This window comes from Pristis pectinata, chromosome 6 (assembly GCF_009764475.1).
Source record: "Pristis pectinata isolate sPriPec2 chromosome 6, sPriPec2.1.pri, whole genome shotgun sequence".
NCBI lineage: Eukaryota > Metazoa > Chordata > Chondrichthyes > Rhinopristiformes > Pristidae > Pristis > Pristis pectinata.
Window position 1 is genome coordinate 77,173,190 of NC_067410.1, and position 24,020 is coordinate 77,197,209.

At 38.2% G+C, this 24,020-nt stretch overlaps 1 protein-coding gene across 3 annotated transcripts in view; it reads right to left on the reverse strand.

Moving 5' to 3' along the window:
• Positions 1–24,020, reverse strand: part of ift80 (intraflagellar transport 80 homolog (Chlamydomonas)) — a 166,881-nt gene that overhangs the window by 56,987 nt on the left and 85,874 nt on the right. For all 3 annotated transcript variants that reach the window (XM_052017971.1, XM_052017969.1, XM_052017970.1), the window contains exons 9-12: positions 4,452–4,631; positions 2,227–2,345; positions 1,806–1,880; positions 740–903 (exon numbers count right to left, since the gene is read on the reverse strand). In XM_052017971.1, the coding sequence (XP_051873931.1) occupies positions 740–903; positions 1,806–1,880; positions 2,227–2,345; positions 4,452–4,631 (538 nt within the window). The remainder of the gene's footprint in view (positions 1–739; positions 904–1,805; positions 1,881–2,226; positions 2,346–4,451; positions 4,632–24,020) is intronic.

Consider the following 24,020-nt stretch of genomic DNA (forward strand, 5'->3'; position numbering starts at 1 on the left):
CTAAACATCATCGAAAGTCTGTGGATAGACCTCAAAAGAGCAGTGCATGCAAGACGGCCCAAGAATCTCACAGAACTAGAAGCCTTTTGCAAGGAAGAATGGGCGAAAATCTCCCAAACAAGAGTTGAATGACTCTTAGCTGGCTACAGAAAGCATTTACAAGCTGTGATACTTGCCAAAAGGGGGTGTTACTAAGTACTGACCATGCAGGGTGCCCAAACTTTTGCTTCGGGCCCTTTTCCTTTTTTGTTATTTTGAAGCTGTAAAAGATGGAAGTAAAAAAGTGATCTTGCTTAAAATATTAAAGAAATGTGTCTTTAATCTTTAACTTTATGACTTTTGGAAATCAGGTCATCTTTTACTCCCTTAGCTATTCACAGTAAGAGAAATTTTGACCAGGGGTGCCCAAACTTTTGCATGCCACTGTATATTTGAGTAGAATGGGCTTAACACCCCCTGGAGATAATATTTCATCTTTAAGAGTTGATACTGTAAATCCTAAGTGGCTCTTTCTCCTGGCTGGAGAGTCTAAAATTAAGATTACCTCTTGATTTCCAGTGTACTTCCTGGCCAATTATATTTGTTCAACACTCCAAAAATCAGTAGCTGTATTTTATATTTTGTTTGATAGCTCTTTTGTGAAGTGCCTTAAGACATTTAGCTATGTTAACAGTGCTATATAAAAACAATTTATTGTGGCTGCCATTCTGACTTGCTACATTCTTATATTCTACCATACCTTTTTCATCAGTCTTATCTCTCACAGCAATTGTATCATTGCTGAGGGAAACAGTCTGGGAGCTCAGTATGTCAGTTCTCATTCCTGGAAACTTAGGAGAAGAAATAAGGCGACCTTCATATGAGTACAGATAAATACCTGCTCCATCAAGAAGCAGGAAGTGCCTGTGGAAATAAGCAAGTATTACAGGTACTACAGAAAGTATCTGAAAATTAAAATGTAATATATCAAAATATAAAACTTTATCATTGAATTAGATATAATAAAAATAATTATAAATGTATGGATATTTTTAATGGTAACATTTGAATGGTAATTTTACTGCAAATTATTACCAGTCAGATATGCAATTACATTATTGTATGGTGAACTCGTTTGTTAAGATGCATTAATAATTCCTCCCATTGTATATCCTCCTGTCTATTTAGGTTCTCTGCCTCTTTGTCATGCACCATTTCCTAATGAGGTGAATGATCCAGTGATAGCTTTCCCAGTCTTTGAAAGGTGCTTTTGAACATGGTTCTCAGAACTGCATGGTCCATGTGGTTCAGCACGTTTCAACAGAACACAGAGTAATTCACCTACATATTCTGCAGAGGCTGCAACACCAAATAATGTCTTTTTTTAATAGCAAATTAAGAGGAAAACTAGAAGTGCACGACATTAACCATATAACTTGACATCAGAAAACTGCATTAATTTCCATAACACTTAACATATATTCATCACAAAACACAGCCAATTTTTGAATACTTAATAAAATTATTATATGTTTGAGCTTTGAAGAAAATGTAATTTTACATAATGCCATTTTAAGAGTTAAACTGGAAATGAGTATGACAGTAACCTTATAAGTTGATATTATAAAATCATATTAAAATAATTTCCATAATATCTTAATTACAAATCACAACCAATTTTCAAGTACTTTATAAAATTATGACTTCTTTTAAACTTAAGAAAATACAATTTTACATAATTAAAAGCAATTTGAGTTGCAACAAATCCCTTTATGTACATTAAAACTCTATTAACAAGTATTTATAGATTAAAGGCAATTGCTCACCTCTGTGCCTGTAGAATTAAACTAACAGTACCTTCTTTCAGGTCAAATACAAGTGGGGTATTCCAATTCTTTGTACTGAAATAAAATACAGTGAATATACTATGTATACTTTATAAGTTTACAGCACTGAATTAGGAAAGAAATCAGAGTGCAAGATACTTTAAAGCATATTGCACATTATACACAACTAACATTGTGTTTACTTTAACAGATTTGGCGTAATATCTTTTTTCAAGAGGAACAAAATCAAAAGCATAGCAGATCCCATAAAAATATCTTCTGATATATCAGCTTTGGATAATTGTTATGTAATAGAACTATTGAGATTTAAATTTACTTCAGGGGATATGTAATTGACAAATACTTTCAAGGTAGCTTTGCCAAAGGACAATGGATATTTTTCAAAGAAAAATCAATTTACCTATACACGTAACATTGCAGCGTGGTTACAACTACCAAGTGTCCTTGGGACAATGAGGCCTTTATCACCCTGTCACGGAATTCTAAGACATCTTGTGCATCATTCAACACATTCCGCACCTGTTCAGAACACAATCAGAAATTAATCATTCATAACATACTTCAGTTCCCCACAAAACTGCTGGCAACATTCAGCATAAGTGCTGGCAAGTTTTGTGACTCACATGCAAAGACAGAATCCCAAATTACTGATAGAGCTTAAAATATTTAATTCTTTTATCTAATTTTAATAATGGCATCCATATTCAAAAAGATGATAAAAAAACTTTGACAGCTTTGATAGCCTGCAAAGCTACAGGTGCAGCTTTGCCAGGTGTCAAAGGCTTACAGATTAGCCCAACCATGTCATTACATCACTTGAGGTTCTGCAGCTACCTTGGATTTTGTTGCTGGTAATTTACAGCATAGTAATTTAGAGAATATTTTAAAACGAAGATGACTGTTAACAGATTCAAGCTGAAAATAGCAAGGTCACAAAAAATCACATTTTCATTTTGCAGTATTTATCCATAAATTTAAGGTCAACAATCCACAGCCAGCTGCAGCTAACAGCCCAATGAAGAACATTGGGCTGGATTGTGCTGGCTGTGACCTAGCAATTTCAAAGGGAAACTCTGGTATTTTTAAGAGGCTTCAGGAAAATACATCCCAGAATTACGCAGACCCGATGGAAGTCCAGAATAAACTGAACAACACATGCTTCCACATCTTCTCTATGGTTGAACTCCACATTGAGTTCAGCAGCAGAAGTGGCACATACTGGCCAACTCCAGGAGTAGAGAATCTGCTCACTGAACTTTCTGCATTCAACCCAGATAAGATTTGACAGGTGGGAGAGTAGTGATGGCCTGAAGTGATGGTTCAGGAAATTAAGAGGTTGCTAGTCTGGTTGCAGCTATTGTCCAGAATGAGGTAGAGGGTTGTTCAGCGTTTTCAGAACTACATTTATAGAGGGAAGGAAACAGTTTCAATCCTTGTAGTCACAGTTGTACTTGTATAGACAAATGGTTAGCTTCACTCAATGTCCTTTTACAGGACTTCTTCCTTGTAATCAAATAAAGTTCTCATCAGGTAAAGAACTCATCCCATCACATTGACAGCTTTTAACATAATGCGGGAGGAAAACCTAGGTGATGTTATTCCTCTATTGCAAAATGATTTCCATGATGTTTGTATCGTGAGGAATACCAAAGGAAATAGTAATTTTGTTGAGTGAAGAGAAATTGGTGTGATTTCCAATGATATAGATGGTATTTGCCAAAGTTGGATATCAAGGTATGGTGAAATTCTAAGACCATAAAGTGGCAAGATCTGTTGATATCAGGGCAGGTATTGTCTCATTGCTTGTGGAAAGAGTCAGTTTTTAGAACATTCCTCAAGAATGACATGTTCTCAGCAGGTATACTTCTCTGCCACCTATTGTAATTCTTTCCTTTGTGGGTGAGGGTTATGGAACATGAAGCAGTCAACAAAGAAACATAGATCCCCCCGTGAAGAGTACTGCAGGATGGCTCCTGATCAGTCCAAGCACCAGAACCTCATCCTGATGACTCTGATGATACTCTCCTTCATGCTCAACTGGAGGCTTCTAAAGGTCCTTGGCTTTAGTTTGTACGTTGTCTCTATAGCACAACCAGGAGCCCACATTAGATGAGAAACCAAGGAAGGTGGCAATAGCTCCCATCTGTTGTTGTGGTTAAATACTGTACATTGAGATTAGCAGACTGAGGATGAAAGTGTCATACATGGCACTGACCATAATTTTATTTATCCATACTAACACATCAGCTGAACTGCAAAGTGTCAGCCTTTGTGATTCACAAAGAGTTTCAGGTTCACCTTCCTGTGAAGAGCCCACACACACTGAGTGTTCATTACATATCAAGGATTCAGTTTCACACTGGAGCCTCCAACTGAGTGTGTACAGGAAGTGAGGTCAACCATGCATGCTCAACATATTCCACACGTGTGCATGTCACCCACACAGCAATGCCCAAATAAAGTTCTCAATATAAGCATTATGTGTATTAGTTGTCCACAATTTCCAAGCAATTTTGTGTTGCAAACCACTTATGTAACAACTAAAAGATGTGCTATACAATTCAGTTTCTCTACCATTCTCTTTTATTTGCATCCCATGAGAATTTGTTATTTTAGAAACTATACCTGCATTGATCTTCGTTTTGTCAATGTGATTTCAAAATTCTTCCACTCCCAACGTTGCTCTATGATGTGGGCAAAGAGCACATGACCATTTCCACAAGCACCAGCAATCTGAGTACCGTCAACAGACCAAGCAATGTTGAACACACTTCCAGTATTTGGCTTTTCAAGCGCATAAGACCACTGTAACATAGAAAGATAGCATTTAACCATATTATATTTAGAATATTCAAGCTTCCATTAGAAAATCAGTACAACATATTTAAAAAAGACATGTAATATTTGTTCTACATCAGTGCAAGGTAATGACCATTTTTCACAAGAGTCACCTCAGTCAATTCCCCATTATCTCTAACAGCAATGCCATCACCAAAGGCTCCCAGAATTAACTTTCTAGAGGTCAGCATTGTCCTGCAGCTCAATTGAATCAATCCAAAGCAGAGGGTCTGAATACTGAACAATACTTGCACTTAAAAGATTCTCCACCATTTATAAAGCTGGTCCAGAATGTGATGGAATGCTCACCTGCATGGTTGCAGCCCCAACAACATTTCAGAATCTCAACATCACTGAGAATAGTGTCACGAACCAGCAACAAAAGAAACACACTGAGCATGATTCAGTGTTAAAAACTATTTTATTAATTACTACTTCTGATAATATGTAAAATAAAAGTAAAAATGTTAGTATGTTAGAATTCAAAAATGTTAAACCTCGAACGTTAACCCCAAAACTAAACTCGTCATGTGTGTGTGTGACAAAGTCCCAAACTCCAAGTTCCGGAATGGTTCTTAAAGTTCAGTTCCGCAAGCCATAAGGTGAAACATGAGCAAGGGCTTCTTCAACAACCACCATTGTCAGGAGATAAGACGTAGATGTAGAGAACATACAGAGAGTAAATACGAAATCCAAATGTTCCACGATGGAACCCAAACGACACTTCAGGGTTTACTCGGTAGTGACTTCCTCACCCCGAAAAGCATCCGAATCGTGGTTGTCCACACACAAATACCTGTTTCCCTCTACAGGTCAGCAACAAAGTGAACTCCACCGGATTACTTCCAACTTCCATACATGGATTTCAGTGGCAAACACAGTTATTGTTTCTCATCCATCGATAGAGAAAACTAGCAGGCTGGTGTCTCTCTCCCTTCTCTCTCTCTCTCTCCTTCTTCTACTTCTTCTTCAACGTCATTACGTCCTTTATCTTCTATTGACGTAAGCACGCCCCACACACACAAACACACACACTCTCTATCTTAAAGGGACTTTCACTGAGTCCGTAACAATAGAGTGATGCCCCAATGATAATCAAACCCAGTGCACCATGGTTGCAGTATGCATGATATGCAGGATGCTCTGATTCCATGTCTTTAGTTTCATTCCTATGTCCCGTTGAGCGCTCTCGAATCCTATTCACGAAAACTGCCTCCTGCTCCTTTCATTCAGTTTTTACTAAATTACTGGCCATCCAACTTACTTATCTTACTAGGCTCATCTGTTCAAGTGATGTAACCCTCTATTTCTAAACATCTATCAACATCCCTTCCTCAAAATTCCTATCCTCAACATACTGTCCTTGCAAACCACCTGATGTGTGAAGGACGGTTTCTATTTTTGAACTTTCTTCTTCTTCTAATGTGCAAATGTTGCCAATTCGTCATCCAGAACAAGTAGGACTAACATTGCAATTCAGAGACTTATGAATGACCAAGCAAATTCACAATAATGTACCAATTGATATATAATAATCTAACTGTCATTAAAACTAAAAAATAACTCCTTACAAATATTTCTGCTGAGATCTGCTCTGTTAAATAGAGCATAAGTTTGACATTTCCTTCCTAAATGTATGGTCTTAGAAACAGTAACCTCTTCTTAACTTTGGAAATGTTTATGAACAGTTAGTTTACCAGTTTGTACACCATTAATGCAATTCTTAGAAATTAGCAGTTAACCTTGTCTGATAAGTCTACTTCATTATATACATTCCTATTTAATTGAAAAAATGTTTGGAAAAATGGATAATTAGCATTGGTACAATCCAATAAAATACATAATGAAATGTTGTGAAATGATAACCATTACTATTCTAGAAACATGAAATTGTAATTATGTGTAATGTATGATGGTAATCTGTCATCTACAATATTATTGCTCCAACAGTTTAGATCCTTAGATGTAATTAAACCACTAACTCAAAAAAATTATCTAACTTCCAGTCAACTGTCCCCTTCCACCATTACACAAAAGAACATTGTAATGTGTAGTGTTACTGTGCAATCAACAGTTTGACCTCCTTTCATGGGCAAACGAACTATTCTGAATCAGATGGGATGGAAAAGAGATGTTAAGCAAATGGAGTTCCTTTAGGCCAGTTTAAAAGTAGCTCTGTAGGAATGAAACAATCGCTTTTGGTTGTCTATATTAGAGTTTGCCTCCACATGGTCTTACCCACAAATACAACTGACAAGTATCTGATGACTTTTGACCAAGAAAATCAGCACTTTATATATGCAGATGGCAGGCAGCTACCAAGTTTTCTCAACTCGGAATTTAACTGTTTCTCTGCCACAGAACACTAATTGCTTTGTGCAACATAGTAGTAGCCTAGAATTTGCATTCAAATGCTAACTGATGAACTCTGGACTAAATTATTCACATTATCTGATGGAAGCTTGCTTAACAATGGCAGCTCTATCTTCAATGACAAGGCCCTGCACCATGACTCAACTTCTCTATGTAAATCCCTTCATATTGTAGTGGTTGGGGGAGGGGCAGATGGGAGGGAGAGCAGGTGGTTGGAAAATATAGAATGGTCCCTGCCAAAGAAACTTTTGGAACTTAGAGAGTTGACTAAGGCATTCATCCAGCTTAGCCAACTGTCAAAGCAGACTGAACTAAACTAACTGAACTGACATTCAAAAACAGTCCAATACTATTAAAATGTGAAAATTTGAAAGAAATAATAAACTGAAACATTCAAATAAATACACCTAATACACAATGCAAAACCATTAACATCTTCATCTCTCACAACCATTCTCTTCCATTGAAATGAATAGAGGAAAACTCAGTGAAGGATGTTTGGGTTCAATCCCCAATGTAAGTGCTGGTGAATGACTGACACTTTGTGCTCTGCCATTAGACACTATGGGCTAGATCAATAGCTGCCAATAATTCTGATCAGAACCACCAGTGAAACTAAAAAAGCCTTCTGCCCACAAACTGTGAAGCATGGTAGTTTGGAACACTGATGGATTCAGTATTTCAAATCTATCAGTTCAACTCCACCAATCGAGTTTAAAAGCTTGGTCCTTCATCAGACTTGGATCTAAGACTCCAGTGACTTTAATGGGAATTGCAGGAGAAAGATTCAGGAGGCAAAGCCAGTTAATGTTTTTAATTATTTATAACTGCCTTTTTGCTTAGTTAACCCTCTCTATTAAAAATAATTTTAACTCTTTATAAATCCATCACAAAGGCTGCTTTTATCTCCATTATATTACCCTTCACCATCCACCCTCAGCTCATTTGTTGCAGAAATTTTCATCCATGTTTTTATTAATTCCAACCCTGACCATTCTAAACTCCCACTTTTTCCACTTTATCTCAACTTGAGACACAAAATTCTGCTGCCTATTTCCCAAATCCTGTTGGTATTAGACTCACAGGCACTTGGGTGCATAATTTCAGTATAAGAGGAGCAGTTTATTTATGTATTGGGCTGTAAATTTTGAAATTTTCTACCTTAGTAGGCTTCCCATTGAATTCAGTCATTGAATATCTGCAAGACGAAGACTGATTGATTTTCTTGGTGTCCAAAAATCTGAGGAATCAGGTAAAACAATGGACTTGAGCCCAATATCAGCTATCATCTCACTGAGTGGCAAAGCAAGCTTCAAGGGCTTTATGACCAACACCTGCCTCTCCTATTTATGTTGTTTCCCAATGAACTGCAATGGATCTCAAACATCTTAAAGATTTATAATTTGATGGTTTCATCCTTACAACTTTGAAGATTGGAGTCTTTTCCCCCCTTTTGCAATTTGATGGCATTTGGCTTGAGTCCAGAGAAATTCTTGCAAAATGAATCTTGATTAATTGCAGAACCTTGGGATGAAACTGAATGAGAAGATCAATCTCCCCGGGGTTCACCATTCTCCCTTATGATTTAAAAAGTCTGGAATCATCTTTGAATTGAACCCCAATTTTGGCATTTGTGTCCTCATTTATTTTGAGAACAGATTTGAAAAAGAATGGTTAATTTTTCTTTGTCTTCACACAGCAACTCCCCATTCTCAATTCTAGTGGGCCATTTGCTCTTTATATCCCACCTGGCATAAATTGGAGTATGTTTTGTTCTGCTTTATGTTTCAAGCTACACTTTCCTCGTGATCTTGTCTCCAGCCTTTTCACAATTTTGGCATTTTCAGCCTGCATTTATAAATTTTCCAATCCTGTTCTTTTATTGAATGAAATATTTGCTTGCATTCACACTCTCTCTCTCTCTCTCAACTAAATTACTTCACTGCCTTGTTCAAACCAGCTTCAATCTGCTTTATTCTGGCAGTTAAAATGACTGCCATCAGCAATTTAAGCTCAGCAACAGTTAATCTGCAATCTGTACATTCCACTAGTAAATATGGTATCTTATTTCATCACAAATAGCTATTTAAAGACATTGACAGAAAACATAATTATTAATATTGTGTGCAGCTGTCTTTCTTTGGATTGAGTATGACGAATAATGGTGAGAAGACAATTCTATTTGTAGTGTCTTTGTTCCTATGCTACCCTATTAGACCTACATTAAGAACAGATTTTTTCCTCAAAATGTCTTTTTTTAATGTCACCAGTATTGAAATTACAAAATCATGTTGCACCACTCTGTGGTACCTTACATCACCTGGCAGCAGCAGTCTTTTTAAATTGACACTGTTAAATCAAATGTTACAATTTGTTACTGGCTAAAAACACAAAATAAAAATTCAGCTAGGAAAAGGATAAAATAAATTACAAAATGGACAAACAATACAATCATGTTATGAGTACCTTACCCAGTTGTAGGGTAAATTTGGACATTGGAAATTCTAACATCTAGTCCCCATGTAATCTGGTACCTTTATATGAAAATCATTACTTTGGGACTCTCAGTACATATTTTAGCAATGATGAATTTGAATTTAACTTCTGAAGTGGTCTTCTATGTACTTTTCTGGATGTGTGCCTTTGTAAGTAAATGTATAATATTAGAGAGTCATAGAGTAATCCTGCATGGAAACAGGGCCTTGGGCCCAAATTGTTTATGACAACAAGGAAACCATAGCTCACGAACTAGTGCATGGTGCCCACCAAGCTAGTCCTATTTGCCTGTGTTTGGCCAATATCCCTCTAAACCCCTGCTATTCTTGTACTTATCCAAATGTCTTTTATCCTTAATTCCATTGCCTGAGTTACAAATATATTTTCAAACTGTCGGGAAAAAAAGACCCCAACATGAACAAAAAATGTGAGATCTCAGGGTAAGGGAAAACATATTTCTGATACATTATTGCATACCTCATATTCTTAGTTTGTCATGCAACTTGATTTCTTTACATGAAACAGGAACTGTGAAATAGCCTGGTTCTCTAAACACTTGGCAGATGAATGAAACAACAATCAGAATTCAAACTTTAGAGAGGCAAGCAACCTGGGCCAAGAATATGGAATTAATATAATGATGATGTCATAAAGGAATTGGTACAACTGCCTATAAATAAATTTCAAAAGACAATTATATGAAAAAATTATTTGAAAGGACAATAAGGAAACCATAGCTCATCATTTCCTAGCAGAATAAATTAAAACGCACTGAAGAGACTTAAGTTAAAAAGCAAATACAGCTAATAGGAATTACACAATACTGCTGCAGGTATTACATCATTTACAATTTACTGCCTACATTGCCCATTGCCCTAGTTTCATGCCAGTAATTCAGTATCTCATTCAAATGATTAGCCTTTGTAAATAAGTCTTGATAGTGAGTGTCAGCAAGGAAGGAAGCATCACACCTCAGTGTGATCGTGTCCTCCTTAATCAATTGTGCACAGAATTTGCAATGGGTAATAGGAGAAATATCACATTTTTTTGCCATCTCATGGCCAATGCTTTTGTGGCTGACTATAACAATGTGTCAAACACAGAACATAAAACAGTACTGCTCAGGAACAGGCCCTTTGGCCCACTAAGTCTGTACCAACCATAATGCCAATTTAAACTAGTCCCATCTGCCTGCACATGTCTATTTCCCTCCGTTCCCTGCCTGTACATGTGCCTGCCGAAATGCCTCTTAAATGTTGCTGCCGTATCTGCTTCCACCACTTCCCTGGCAGCACATTCCAGACACCTACCATTGTCTGTGTAAAAAAACTTGCCTCACAAACTACAAGTCTTCTTCAAACTTTCCCCCTCTCCCCTTAAAGCCATGCCCTCTGGTATTTGACATTTCCACCCTGGGAAAAAGACTATCTACCCTTTCCATGCCTCTCGTAATTTTATATACTTCCATCAGGTTGTCCCTCAACCTCCGACACCCCAGAGAAAAAGAATCCGAGTTTGTCCAACATCTCCTTATAGTTAATACTCTCTGAATGAGGCAACATCCCATTGAACCTCTTCTACACCCTCTCCAAAGCCTCCACATCCTTCCGTAATGCGGCGACCAGTACAGCATGCAATACTCCAAATATGGCCTAATCAAAGTTGCAACATTACTTCCTGACTTTTATACCCAACGCACTGACCAATGAAGGCAAGTATGTTGTACGCCTTCTTTACCATCCTATCTACTTGTGTTGCGACTTTCAGGAAGCTAAGGACTTGCACCCCAAGATCCCTTTGTACATCAATACTCCCAAGGGACCAGCCATTTATTGTATATTTTCCTCTTACGTTTGACCTCTCAAAGTGCAACACCTCATACTTATCCAGATTATCTCACACTTGAGTTCAGATAATTCAGCACGGTCTAGAGGATCATCATGGAAGCTTTTCAGTCTTAAACCTCATTACCACATTATGAAGTGTATTTATATAAAGCAATAGGATATGACAAACACATGAAAAAATTAACAAAAACTATCAATGGAATTAATAAAATGCAGCAAACAAAGCATAGTCAAACATACTAATCTGAAGATTAAGGAACTTTTTACATTAAATACAATAAAGTAACATAAAAAGAATAGAATGAGCATTTTTACAGTTTTTTTTCTATTGTAGTTATATGTGATGTTTTTATTTTGAACAAAATGATACACTCTTGCAGAAACCTAACTGGTAATGTGCTGGAATTTAAACAAATCCATAAAGACTAATATGAGTAAATATGCTATTTAAATATATATTACACAATGGTCTGGATTCTACAGGGAAATGGTGATTTTGACAACAACTTTTAGGATGTAAAACAGAACTCTTGAAGATGCTGTCATTGGGTGGTAGCTGTTGCCAGACATTGGACTCCTCACGGAACTCATCTGAGAGAAGAAACTTATTGTAAGTGCCCTGCATTTAGGTTTCATACTCATTGAAGGATCCTGCTTCAGGTTAGAGGCAGTAAACTGGTCTTCTCCATGGGTGAATAGAAGGGAACGGATTTAAATGTTACAGGTAAATGTTCTGAACTGCAAGATGAATCTTCAACAGGTTGTTAGTTTATAAAAAAATCCTTTAATCTTTCTTCTACATCCCTGATTGTTAACAGATTTTGTTTTAATGTTTAAAATGTTGTGGGATACTAAAGTGCCTACAATGCCCTGATTATGGTCTTCTGCTATTGAAATCAAAAGCAAGCCAGCAAATTTCATCAATGACCCAAAAAATCTAAGCCACTATGTTCTCCACTATTCTACATTGCACCTTTATTATAAACAAAGTAAAATAGAGTTTACTTCTGGCAACATTTGTAACCTCTCGTATTAGGTACAGAAATTATTTTGTATAGCACAATGTATCTGTGCACTACACAAAGGAACTTAATCTAAAACCCATTCCTGAACATTAGGCCCTCCACGCATATGACATGCACATGTATAAAAGCCATCAGGTATGCACAGTGACATCAAATTGTGAGCAATTCATGCTTTGATGTAACTTATGTTGTTTGTTTGTGCAACCAAAGCCCTGTAACAGAGTGGGCTGCAGAAGCATGCCATTGCCAGTGAGCCAGAGGCATTGACCTATTACCAGGTAGATGCTTTTAAGGATTTTTCTTTGTACTTCATTCCACTCAATCCACCTGGCTATCAATTTCATTGGGCCAAAGATCACTTGTCTAATCTTTCCCAATCTGATTATAGATTCTTGTTGGTTCAAAGGCGACAGTTATAACAGTTGGGAGCTGAATCGTGTAGAGTAAGAACTGGGACAGCAAATCAGAGATGACAATAGCCTTATTCTCAGCATGGTTCAGCAACTGCAACATAGGCAGCCTGCGCTGCCTGCTAAGAAAAATGTTGTTATGTGAATTAGACAGAGTCTTTTACTCAGGGTAGAAATGTCAAATGCTTTATGGTGAAAGGGGGAAAGTTTAAAGGTGATTTATGAGGCAAGGTTTTCCCTTTACACAGGGAATGGTAGATGCCTGGAACACACTGCTGTAGGAGGTGGTACAAGCAGATTCAATAGCAACATTTAAGAGGCATTTAGGCAATTACAGGCAGGGAATAGAGGGATAGGGACCATGTGCAGGCAGATGAGATTGGTTTAGATTGGCGTTATGGTCAGCGCAGATATTGTGGGCTGAAGGGCCTGTTCTGTGCATATACTGTTTTATGTTCTAATTTCCCAGATATATGGCATTGGTCATGACGAACTTTCCCTCATGATCAACACGAGCATTCAGGGAACATAGTCTTGTGATTGACGGCAAGCTCAGAGTTCACAAAAAAGCACCATATGAATGCAATCAATCACTCTTGATCCTTCAGGAGGCAGGAAATTATATCACTTTGCCTGTGACAAATGATGGCTTCAATTTGAGGGGAAGGAGATGAAGTCCTTTTACCTTGAGCAGAGAACAGTAGTGACATCCCTAATGCAGCAATGTACTGAAAAGAGATATATCACACAGTTCAGCCATTGTAACCTGGAATGATCCAGAGGCCTGGAAGTCCAGACCTTCATCTCTGCAGGGCACAAGACCATAAGAAAAACTTGCAGGAATTGGTTATCTGACCCTTTGAACAAACAGGACCACCACTGAAGCACCAAAGGCAAAAGCTAATAACTGGAGAAATGGCTGTGTAGCTCAAACAAAATAACTCCTGCAGTTTGGAATTCCATGGCCTCTGAAAGCATCAACACTCCTATGCAACGTACACCACAAATAAGTGAAAAATGCTCAAGTAGTCCTTTAAGAAGCTAAACTGCTGTGCAAAGCTAATTCTCCATGAACGACATGCTGTTTCTCACACAGATCACAAGATAATTTCAATGCCAGCATTCAAAACGAGTGCTGAACGAGTACTGACATCATTCGTGCATTCTCTGCATGTGTAACTCTTGCGTAAACCAGCATGGGAAACACTTCATAGAATTTTGCATGCTTTGCAAAGTACACAGTTTTAATGAAATATATTTTTTAAAAAGTCAAAATTCATGTGTGTAGTGCACAGAATGCTACGGTAAACAATGGAATTTTGTGTCCATGTGGTTCTACAATCGACTGGGGCTTCAGATTGCTAAATCTTTACTAACTTTATTCATTTGGGGTACATTTTGGGGGAAAAATTCATGTAATTGAAAACCAGAAAATTCAAAGTAAGTTGTAAGTAAAGTAATTCAAAGTAAATGCTAAGTTAAAATAATGGTAAAGACAAAGTAAATGCTAGAATGCATGAATGAGAAAATTAAGCTAAAATAGAATACTTAAAAAGACTTCAAAATGAAGTAATTTATTTTCTTTTTAGTCACTATAAAGTAAATAGCAGTATTTGTTTTTTTTTGTCTTGAATAATCAGCATAAAATTCATCTCTTCAACATGCTTGAACACTTCAACATTATTTTTTAAATTTTAGAATGTTTGCTTTTAAACACAACATGCAACACAATGAATATTAAATTCTCAAAACAATCTTCATGCAGTAGATTTAAACCTTGTGACAGAAGTGGCAAACTTGCATTAGCAGCCAAACTAATGCTGAAGCTAAATTCAGAATACAGGGTCACAATTTTAGCAGTCTCCAGAACTACCACCCTCAGGTGAGTATTGGGTAGGAACTGGCAGCAGGGGGAGTGGAATAAAATAGTTACTTCCCTGTGTTGCCCTTCGCCAGCTTCTTTTGAACAGTGTAGCAAGGAAGGTGATACGAGTTTAAAATCTGCAGATTGGGTCCTCGTGATATCACAAAACTCAAATTCCAACTGTAGCTTTTGGGGAGTGGGATAAGGGCAGTGTCAGCTCATCAGGTAAAGTCTGCCAAAAGCTGAATCTTGGGACAAATTAATTAAGTACTGAGGATTTGTTTGAAAACATTCATGAGGTGTCTTGGGATCTTTTTTGTGATAGAAGTGCAAAATTAATGCAAGTTTGTGTTATTTCTTCATAGGGGAGGCATGCTCTTACAGATTTCACAAGGGAACCTTGAGCCTGCTTTATAATGGGCTCCAGTAAATCATTGCAGTTAATCCTCCAGATATTCCGTTTCCTCTCCCCCTGGCCACCATCTCCAATTGCAAGAAATTACGCCACCTCCAATAAAGACAAAACTTTCTCACCAATTAAAGCAAAATACATCTTCTTGCCCATCAGCAGCACCACACAACCATCTACCTCCATTCACAGTCAGGCTGCCGGTAACTGGCAGAGAGCATGCCAACAATGCCCTGATTATGGTCTTCTGCTATTGATATTATATATGGGCACTGGTGGTTCCTATCTGCTTTAACTGCGAGTATAAGTCACCTTGCTGTCTGGCCACAAGTGTTTTGCTTATGAACCCAAAGATGTGCTGGTTGGTAATTGGCCACTGCAAATTTCCCCTAGTGTAGGTGAGTGGTAGAATCATGGTGAAATTGATGGTATGAGTGGGAGAATGGGCTACAGGGAAACAAGTGGAGAAACTGGGGATTAATAAGGTTGCTCTGAGAGACAGCATAGACTTGATGTGCTAAATGGCTTCCATCTATGTCATAAGGAAACATGAGAACTTTCCTACTCAATTCTGCTGCCTTCAAACCGAATCCCTCGTGAAACATTAAAGTGTGTTAGTACTTTGTTAAATGATTTTGAGTGACGTAATGAGAGATTCAATTTCTGAGACGGTTTTTGTCTTGCATATGTATAAACACAAAAAGAGCAAGAAGTGTTAGGAACCTGTCCTCATACCAACTGTGCTAAACAATCTTTGTCAAAGTTTGTTGCAAAGCCAATGGCTTATGCAAACTTTCATGTCCATTACAATATTTCTGAAAAGTATAGAGAATAGAAAGGAAATGTTGTAGAAATCCTGAAGCCTTGTGCTTTTCCATTCAACATCCATGATGAGATTTGTAGGGCTTTTCCTCAAAAGGGTTTAAAGCATTAAAGGTAACTAGTCTAGCTCCAAGATTCATTATATCATGGTTGTTATGTGTTGCCTTGTCCAACAAAAGAAGTATGAGTTGTTAACAATTATTGGCAACATCATCACTGCTACCTACAGGCCCGTATCTGGATACCATCCTTTGGGATTGGAAAGAAAAAACCATAAGCATAAAGGGGCTGGTAATGCAAAAAAAGTGGAGAAAAATGGGAAAGAATGCATGAGTGGTAATCAATCACAATATACTAATTATGTATTGCAGAAACTATTAATGTGCTGATGTTGTCGCTTTCCTTAGCCATCCTGTTAATGCTGCTTGATTTCTAGGCAACTGATAATACTAAACTGACAGCAGTGCCATTGGCATTTTTGAAGTCTGGAACCTCTTACCAAGCTCTCCATCTCACCATCTTTCTGCTTAATACCCATCACAAGGAGTGACTCATCAAATTGCATTTGTTGCAGCTGAACTGTGCAGCTACCATGTTTATCAGTAGCTCCTACTTTAAGCTATTGCAGAGCTTAGCTGCAAACACCCTCCTCCAATTCAGTGTGTATTCAATTCCAGATGCTATATATGCCTTATGCGTGACCACAGCACATATATCATCCAAAGCCAAAATTATCAGTGTGTGCATTTTGGAAGAGCTCCATCAGAATTGGATGCAGAAGAAAGGTCAGGAGAAAGAAAATCAACCCCAGTATCTCTGAAAGCTTAGCTCCAAGTTCACCAGGTTAGCCACTGGAGCATATTTGCTAAAACAATTCTTGCACAAATTTCTGAAAAATGACTTTTAAACTTTGGTCTTTATATTTTTAGGTATAATATAAAAAGAAAATCATAGGAGCAGTTAAGGTAGGCTAAATGAAAATGTAACAATCCCTCAATTATACATGTGATATAAGAATATATCAAAAGCTCAAGAGTACTAAGATTTTAAATGTTCATTCACAGTTGAACACAAACAAAATCTTCAGGTCAAATTGAATGTTGCAAACTGATTCTTTCTTTATAAATAAACAATGTCTTGGCTCTAATGCAGCCAAAGACTGAAGTAGATAGGGCATATCTGAACATATTTATTTTAGATTTAAAAAGATATTCAATAAATAATGAAGCCAAGATTTGAATCACAGTTTAGTGACAGTAATGATATTGTAGGAAACATAACAGCTTAATGAATATATTTTTTTCAGAATTCTAAGCCACAATTTTCACCGTGCATGAGAAGAGAACAAGAAATGAATGCAAACAGATTTCCATCTTAAGTTATGTAAGGGTTACCAACAGCTTTCGAAGCTATAATATGCTGATTCAGCGTCTTTTGCCTGCAACGTATTTGAAAGAAATGTCCACAATTTTGCACAGCTAGTCAGATCTGGAACTCTTCAAACAGTAATTACTTCAGAGGCATGCAGCTTACTTTCACTCAGTAGAAACCCCTCCCCCATTTCCTCGTACGCCTGTTTCTCCAGCCACTGTTTACATACTGTGTCAGAAGGGAGGGTTGATGGTGGAGGTTTGCAAGATGAAGTGATGATCTTGGATAGTAATGTTATAAATCAGTGCTTCAGGCAGTTACACAATGGACTCCAGCTGGCTCTTGTTAGCTCCTCATAGCTGACTGAACTACTTTGGCAACTTGAAAACCAAGTTCCGTGTAAATCCTTAGCACCATGATACTCTGCAGAGTGCTGACACAGACCTCTAATACTAAGAAGAGAGACTGCTGACACAGTTTCTGATATCAACTGCCAACTGTTCACTAATTCAAACAATGAATACAGCTCTCTTAATACTGGAGGGTTAAACAGTCTCCGTATTAGTCTGGTCAAGTCATGGACTCTTGATTTATTGATTTAGACTGCATTTTTTTTATTTTTAGCAATTATTTAAGCCTGGAAATTACATAGCGTGATATTATCTTACAAACACTTAATGCTTTGGTATCAAAGTCATCTATTTGCCCAGTTTAATGGAGCAATTAAACCATTATTTTAAATAGATTAATGTCTCCTATAAAATAGTGGACAGTTAAATTAGAAAGTGTTTTCATGATAATATCACAAAGCATAATTTCCATGGAATGGAAAATTGAACTGCAACAAAGAAAACAAACATACGATATTGCCAATAGATATTATGGAAAACAAAAGTCAGATACCATAGTAAAAGTGATTTAAAGTTCTGCATATAAAATTACCACAGTGCTGCAATTAGTTGTAAAATACTCGTAAAATGTGTATTTCCAAGAGAATTTTATTAAATATTACATGATTTTAAAAATACACGTTCATCAGTGATTATTAGCACAGACATAATAGAAATTAAGGATTTCTAAGTGAGGTATTATTTCCTTTCATTTAGATCATGGTAATGAAGCTTAAAAGTCCAGGTTCATTTACTGAATTCTTAAGATTCACTACCTTCTGGGTAAAAAAAATTCTTCTCATTTCTCTCCTTAATGGCTGAAAACTTTTTTGTGACTGTGACCCCTGGGTCTAGACACTTCAGGCAGAGGTAACTTAAACTCCACATCCACTCTGTCAAGCTCCACAAGATCACTGTATGTTTCAAAGAGATCACCTCTCATCCTCTGATATCAAGAGTGTCAAGGCCAGGTCTGCTTAATCCCTTCTCATACAACAAACCTGCCATCTCAGGAACCAACCTAAGGCCGTTTGTGACCACACTGTACTAATAACTAAACTGAATGGCATGGCATTGTGACCAGACTATGTCATCCTACTTGTTGCTATGACAAACTGGGTTACCTCAACTGCAAACATGCTCACTTCTTCTCATGTAGTTTCTTGGGATTGAAGTTGACTCGCTTCCAAGACATGCTATAAAATTCAAATAATGGTCGCCTGAGGTTTTTTCCAAGTGTTTGATTGACAGCTGCATGGTGTGATTCAATATCAATTTGAAATCTATGAATTGCTGGAAGAATTGCTGAAAGTACACAGTTAGTGGCAGGACTCTTAACAGCATTGATGTGTAGAGGGATCTTAGGGTCCAAGTCCACAGTTCTCTGAAAGTGGCCAGACAAGATGATAGGGTGGTAAAGAAGGTGTTTGGCATGCTTGCCTTCATTAGTCGAGGCTTGAGTCCAGGAGTCAGAAAGTTATGCTGCTGCTTTATAAAACTCTGGTTAGATCACATCAGGAGTATTGCATTCAATTCTGGTTGCTGCATTATAGGAAGGATATGGAGGCTTTGGAGAGGGTACAGAAGAGGTTTACCAGGATGCTGCTTGAATTAGAAGGCATGTGCTTTACGGAAAGGGTGGACAAACCAGGGTTGTTTTCTCCAGAGTGACAGAGGCTGAGGGGAGACCTGATGGAAGTTTATAAAATTATGAGAGGCATAGATAGTCAGCTGGTATCTTTATCCCCAGAGTTGAAATGTTTAATACTAGAGGGCATGCATTTAAGGTGAGAGTGGAAAATTCAAAGGAGATGTGCGGGGCAAGTTTTTTTTAAACACAGAGAGTGGTAAGTGTCTGGAATGCGTTGCCAGGTGGTGGCAGAGGCAGATATGATAAAGGTATTTAAGAGGTTCTTAGACAGGCACATGAATATGCAGAGGATGGAGAGATATGGACCATGTGCAGACAGAGGGGATTAGTGTAATTAGGCATCATTAGTTTCATTCGTTCAGCACAACATTTTTGGTCAAAAGGCTTGTTCCTATGCTGCACTATGCACTGCTCTATGTCCTATATACGTTAAAGATACACATTTTCAATGCCCTTTAGAATCAGAATTGGGTTTATTATCACGGTCTTATATTGTGAAATTTGTTGTTTGGTGGCAGCAGTACAAAGCAAAGACATAAAAAACTATAAATTACAAAATAAATAAATAGTGCAAAAAAAAAGGAACAATGAGGTAGTGTTCAGGGGTTCATGGACCATTCAGAAATCTGATGATGAAGGGGAAGAAGCTGCTCCTGAATCGTTGAGTGTGGGTTTCAGGCTGCTGTACCTTCTCCCAGATGGTAATAACGAGAAGAGGGCATGTCTTGGATGGTGAGGGTCCTTAATGATGGATGGCGCCTTCTTGAGGCACCACTTCTTGAAGGTATCCTCGATGGTGGGGAGGGTTGTGCCCGTGAGGGAGCTGGCTGAGTGTACAACCCTCTGAAGCCTCTTGCGATCCTGTGCATTGGCGCCTCTGTACCAGGCTGTAATGCAACCAGTCAAAATGCTCTCCACCCTACATCTATAGAAATTTGCAAGAGTCTTTGGTGACATACCAAATGTCTTCAAATTCCTAACAAAGTAGAGCTGCTGGAGTGCCTTCTTTGTGATTGCATCAGTGTGTTGGGCCCAGGACAAATCCTCAGAGATGTCGACACCCAGGAAATTAAAGCTGCTCACTCTTTCTAACGCTGACCCCACAGTGAGAACTGCTGTGTGTTCCCCTTGGTCTTGCTGACGTTGACTGCGAGGTTGTTGTTGTGACACCAGTCAACCAGTTGATCTATCTCACTCCTGTACGCCTCCTCGTTGCCATCTGAGATTTTACCAACAACAGTGGTGTCATCTGCGAATTTATAAATGGCATTTGAGCTGTGCTTACCCACACAGTTGTAAGTGTAGAGAGAGTAGAGCAGTGGGCTAAGCACGCATCCTTGAAGTGCACCTGAGTTGACTGTCAGTGAGAAGGAGATGTTATCCCCGATCCGTACTGACTGTGGTCTCCCGATGAGGAAGTCGAGGATCCAGTTGCAGAGGGAGGTACAGAGGCCCAGGTTTAGAAGCTTGGTAATTAATACTGAGGGGATGATGGTATTGAATGCCGAGCTGTAGTCGATAAACAACAGCCTGACGCTTTTTTTATTCTGTATAACGTATCCTTTATTCTGTAATTTCATTAAAGGAATTTAATTGCTATAGCTGGGATTAACCTTCCTGTAGTCAACAGTCAGACTGAAATCAGCAGGAGCTGATGCAAATCAGAGAATCCATGATACCTGACAACTTGATAAGATGTAAAGGATTAAGTGTAACTGCAAGAGCAGCACTTCTGTTTTTTTCTTATATTCCAAAGCAAAAAGCAAGTTCAGTAAATATAGTAAATCTTCTGCTTACATGTAATACCATTGATTATTCTGTTCACTATTTATTAACATGGAGTAATTTATAGGAAAAGCCGTGGTCTGATGGGGATTTATTTTTCCATTAACCAAAGCTGAGGAAACCATATGGTAACACATGATACACTTAGCAAAAAAAAGATAAAAGGTTCTTTGAACGTAGCATAAAAATGGAAAACCACTGGCCCCAAAACACAGAAGTTGATTTATGCCAAATATTCATCGCTTTATTTTCAGAATGACATAATCTTAACAGAGAACAATGATTTACTACAGCCAGAAGAGAGTGGCTTTCCATTTGGAACAAAACTATATTGTTCCCTGCAATGTTGACAAATGACTTGCCCCTCCACCCCGCCTAAAGACACCAATTCAGACAATTTTATAATTGTCACATCCCTTCACTAACCCTGCAAAATCGTTCATGCGTCCGCCTATACATTAAAAAAATCAATAACTACACAATTGGCAATGGCAAGAAACTTGCATTCAACCCCAATCCTGACCTCAACTGATGTCCATGCATACTTTGTAACAGGGGTCAATGGACCAGAATCAAAACTGGAGGTTGATTTCTGCTTCCACCCGACTTCCCTCATCTTATGGTACTGGGATGAGCTGCAGCAATTCTACTGCCATCCAGCAGACATTACCTGGCTGTCTGAGGATCTTACTTTTTAAACTCAAGGAAAAGAGATTACTTAGCCATCAAGAACATATTAAGAGTCATTTTTAACCTATTTTACTGAGACAGGTAAAAAAATATAGAGTTGGGTTAAATGAAATAGCAATTGTGAAGGTATATACTCGAATGGGATAGGACATTAGTCCATAGAATTGGATTGTGTAGCACCACATTTTAGAACAATACGTAATGAAATTTTTATTAAAGATAAAATTATTGACTATCAAGAACTTATTGATTAGATCTCAAAGTCTCTGAATTTTATTCTGGGCTCTTTATCAGCTTGTCATGCCAAGCCATTGAAGACACTCTGCCATGTCTTTTCATGAGAAGAGATCCAGCCTAGATATCCTTACCAAATAAACACAACCCCACACCTGGTGTCATTTTTATACATCATGTTTCACCCTCCCCAATTTATCAGTATGTTTTATAATATGATGGCCAGAACTGCACACAATCCACATGTCTTCTAGCCGTGGATTGATACAAGTTTGACATAGCTTCTCTCCTTTTCAATTCTATCCTCCAGAAATAAAACAAATGAAAATATAGTACTAAAATTTTAACAAGTTGATTAACCTGCAGGATACAGTCCTTCACATGTATGTATAGCCATGTATCACAATAAAACCTAGAAGAGGTGAGTAGATGTGTTTCCTTGCCTGTTAGGTGCATGTGAGCCTGACCATAATAGGATCATAGTCAATTCACGAGACAGAAGGAGGCCATTTAGCTCACTGTATTTTTGTGTCAAGTCAAAACAGAGCTACCCTGCCTAATCCTACCTTCGAGCACAAGGTCCATAGACGTCATGGGTCTTTCAAGTACACATCCAAGTACATCTTAAATGATAAGAGGGCCTTTACCACCCTTTCAGGTAATGAGTTCCAGTCTCCTAGCTCCCTTCTGATCTTTTAAATTACTTTAAATCTACGTCCCCTAACTTTTGGCCTCACTGCTAAGAGAAATAGGCCCTTCTTATTTTATCTATCCAGGTCCCTCAATTTTACATACCTCAGTGAAGTCTTCTTCAGCTTCCCCTGTTCCAAGGAATTCAAGTTTCCAATGTTTCAACATTGCTACAGTTTCCTTTCCCAGCAACATCTTCATAAACCTCCTCTACAGCCTTTCCAGTACAATCACTTCTTTCCTGTAATGTGGTGACCAGAACTGTATGTTTTGTATACTAATCATGCAAGTGTCTCTCCTAGTTTTCTGGCACTGTGCAATTCCTTGAAATAGGATACATCTTTATATTCTCAAGGAGGTAAATTGCATAATGCTGGAAATGCAATGCATGATTAACCTAAACCTGTTCAAAAGCAGCAGACTGTAGCAACATCTCAGGTTGCCTGCTCATTATGGTCTCAGCAAACAACCACCACTAACTATGCTGCTGACCAGCTCAGTGTATAAGAAGGAGCCAATTTCAAAAGTGTCTAGAACCTGCTCAAGGCTGTAGGACCTCATCAATACTAAGCTGCATCTCTTAGAGAAGAGGTGCATTGAGCGATTCCTGCTGATGGAATACATTCTTGAGGTTATTGCAGCTTATGGGTAAGAGTGCACTCCTTGATTTTCTGGTGCAGCACTCAAGGCCTTGCTATCAAGGTGCATTGGAGAAGAGGAGGGAGTCCTTTTCTACAGGGTCCAGGAGGCCTTTCAGACACATACCAAAATGGCAGTTGGAAGAGATGGTAAAGAGCTAGCTCTGAGGATCTGGATGTAGTGCCACAACAGGGTCAGTGATTGAAAAAGCAAAATCAGTTTCAATGAATGCTCTTCAAATGCATGTCCCACTATCTGCACTATTAACCTCATACACAGTTCAACATTCCATACTCTCACCACTGATAGGATGCAGAGCTGGGCTGAGAAGTGGCAGATGGAGTTCAACCCAGAAAGGTGTGAAGTGATACACTTTGGAAGTTCGAATTTGAAGGCAGAATACAAGGTTAATGGTAGGACTCTTAGCAGTGTGGAGGAACAGATGGATCTTAGAGTCCACGTCCATAGATCACTCAAGGTTGCCGCGCAGGTTGATGGAGGGCATAATTTTAAGGTGATTGGAGGAAGGTATAGGGGGGATGTCAGACGTACGTTTTTTTACAGAGAGTGGTGGATGCGTGGAACGCACTGCCAGCAGAGGTGGTGGAGGCAGATACATTACGGACATTTAAGAGACTCTTAGATAGGCACATGAATGATA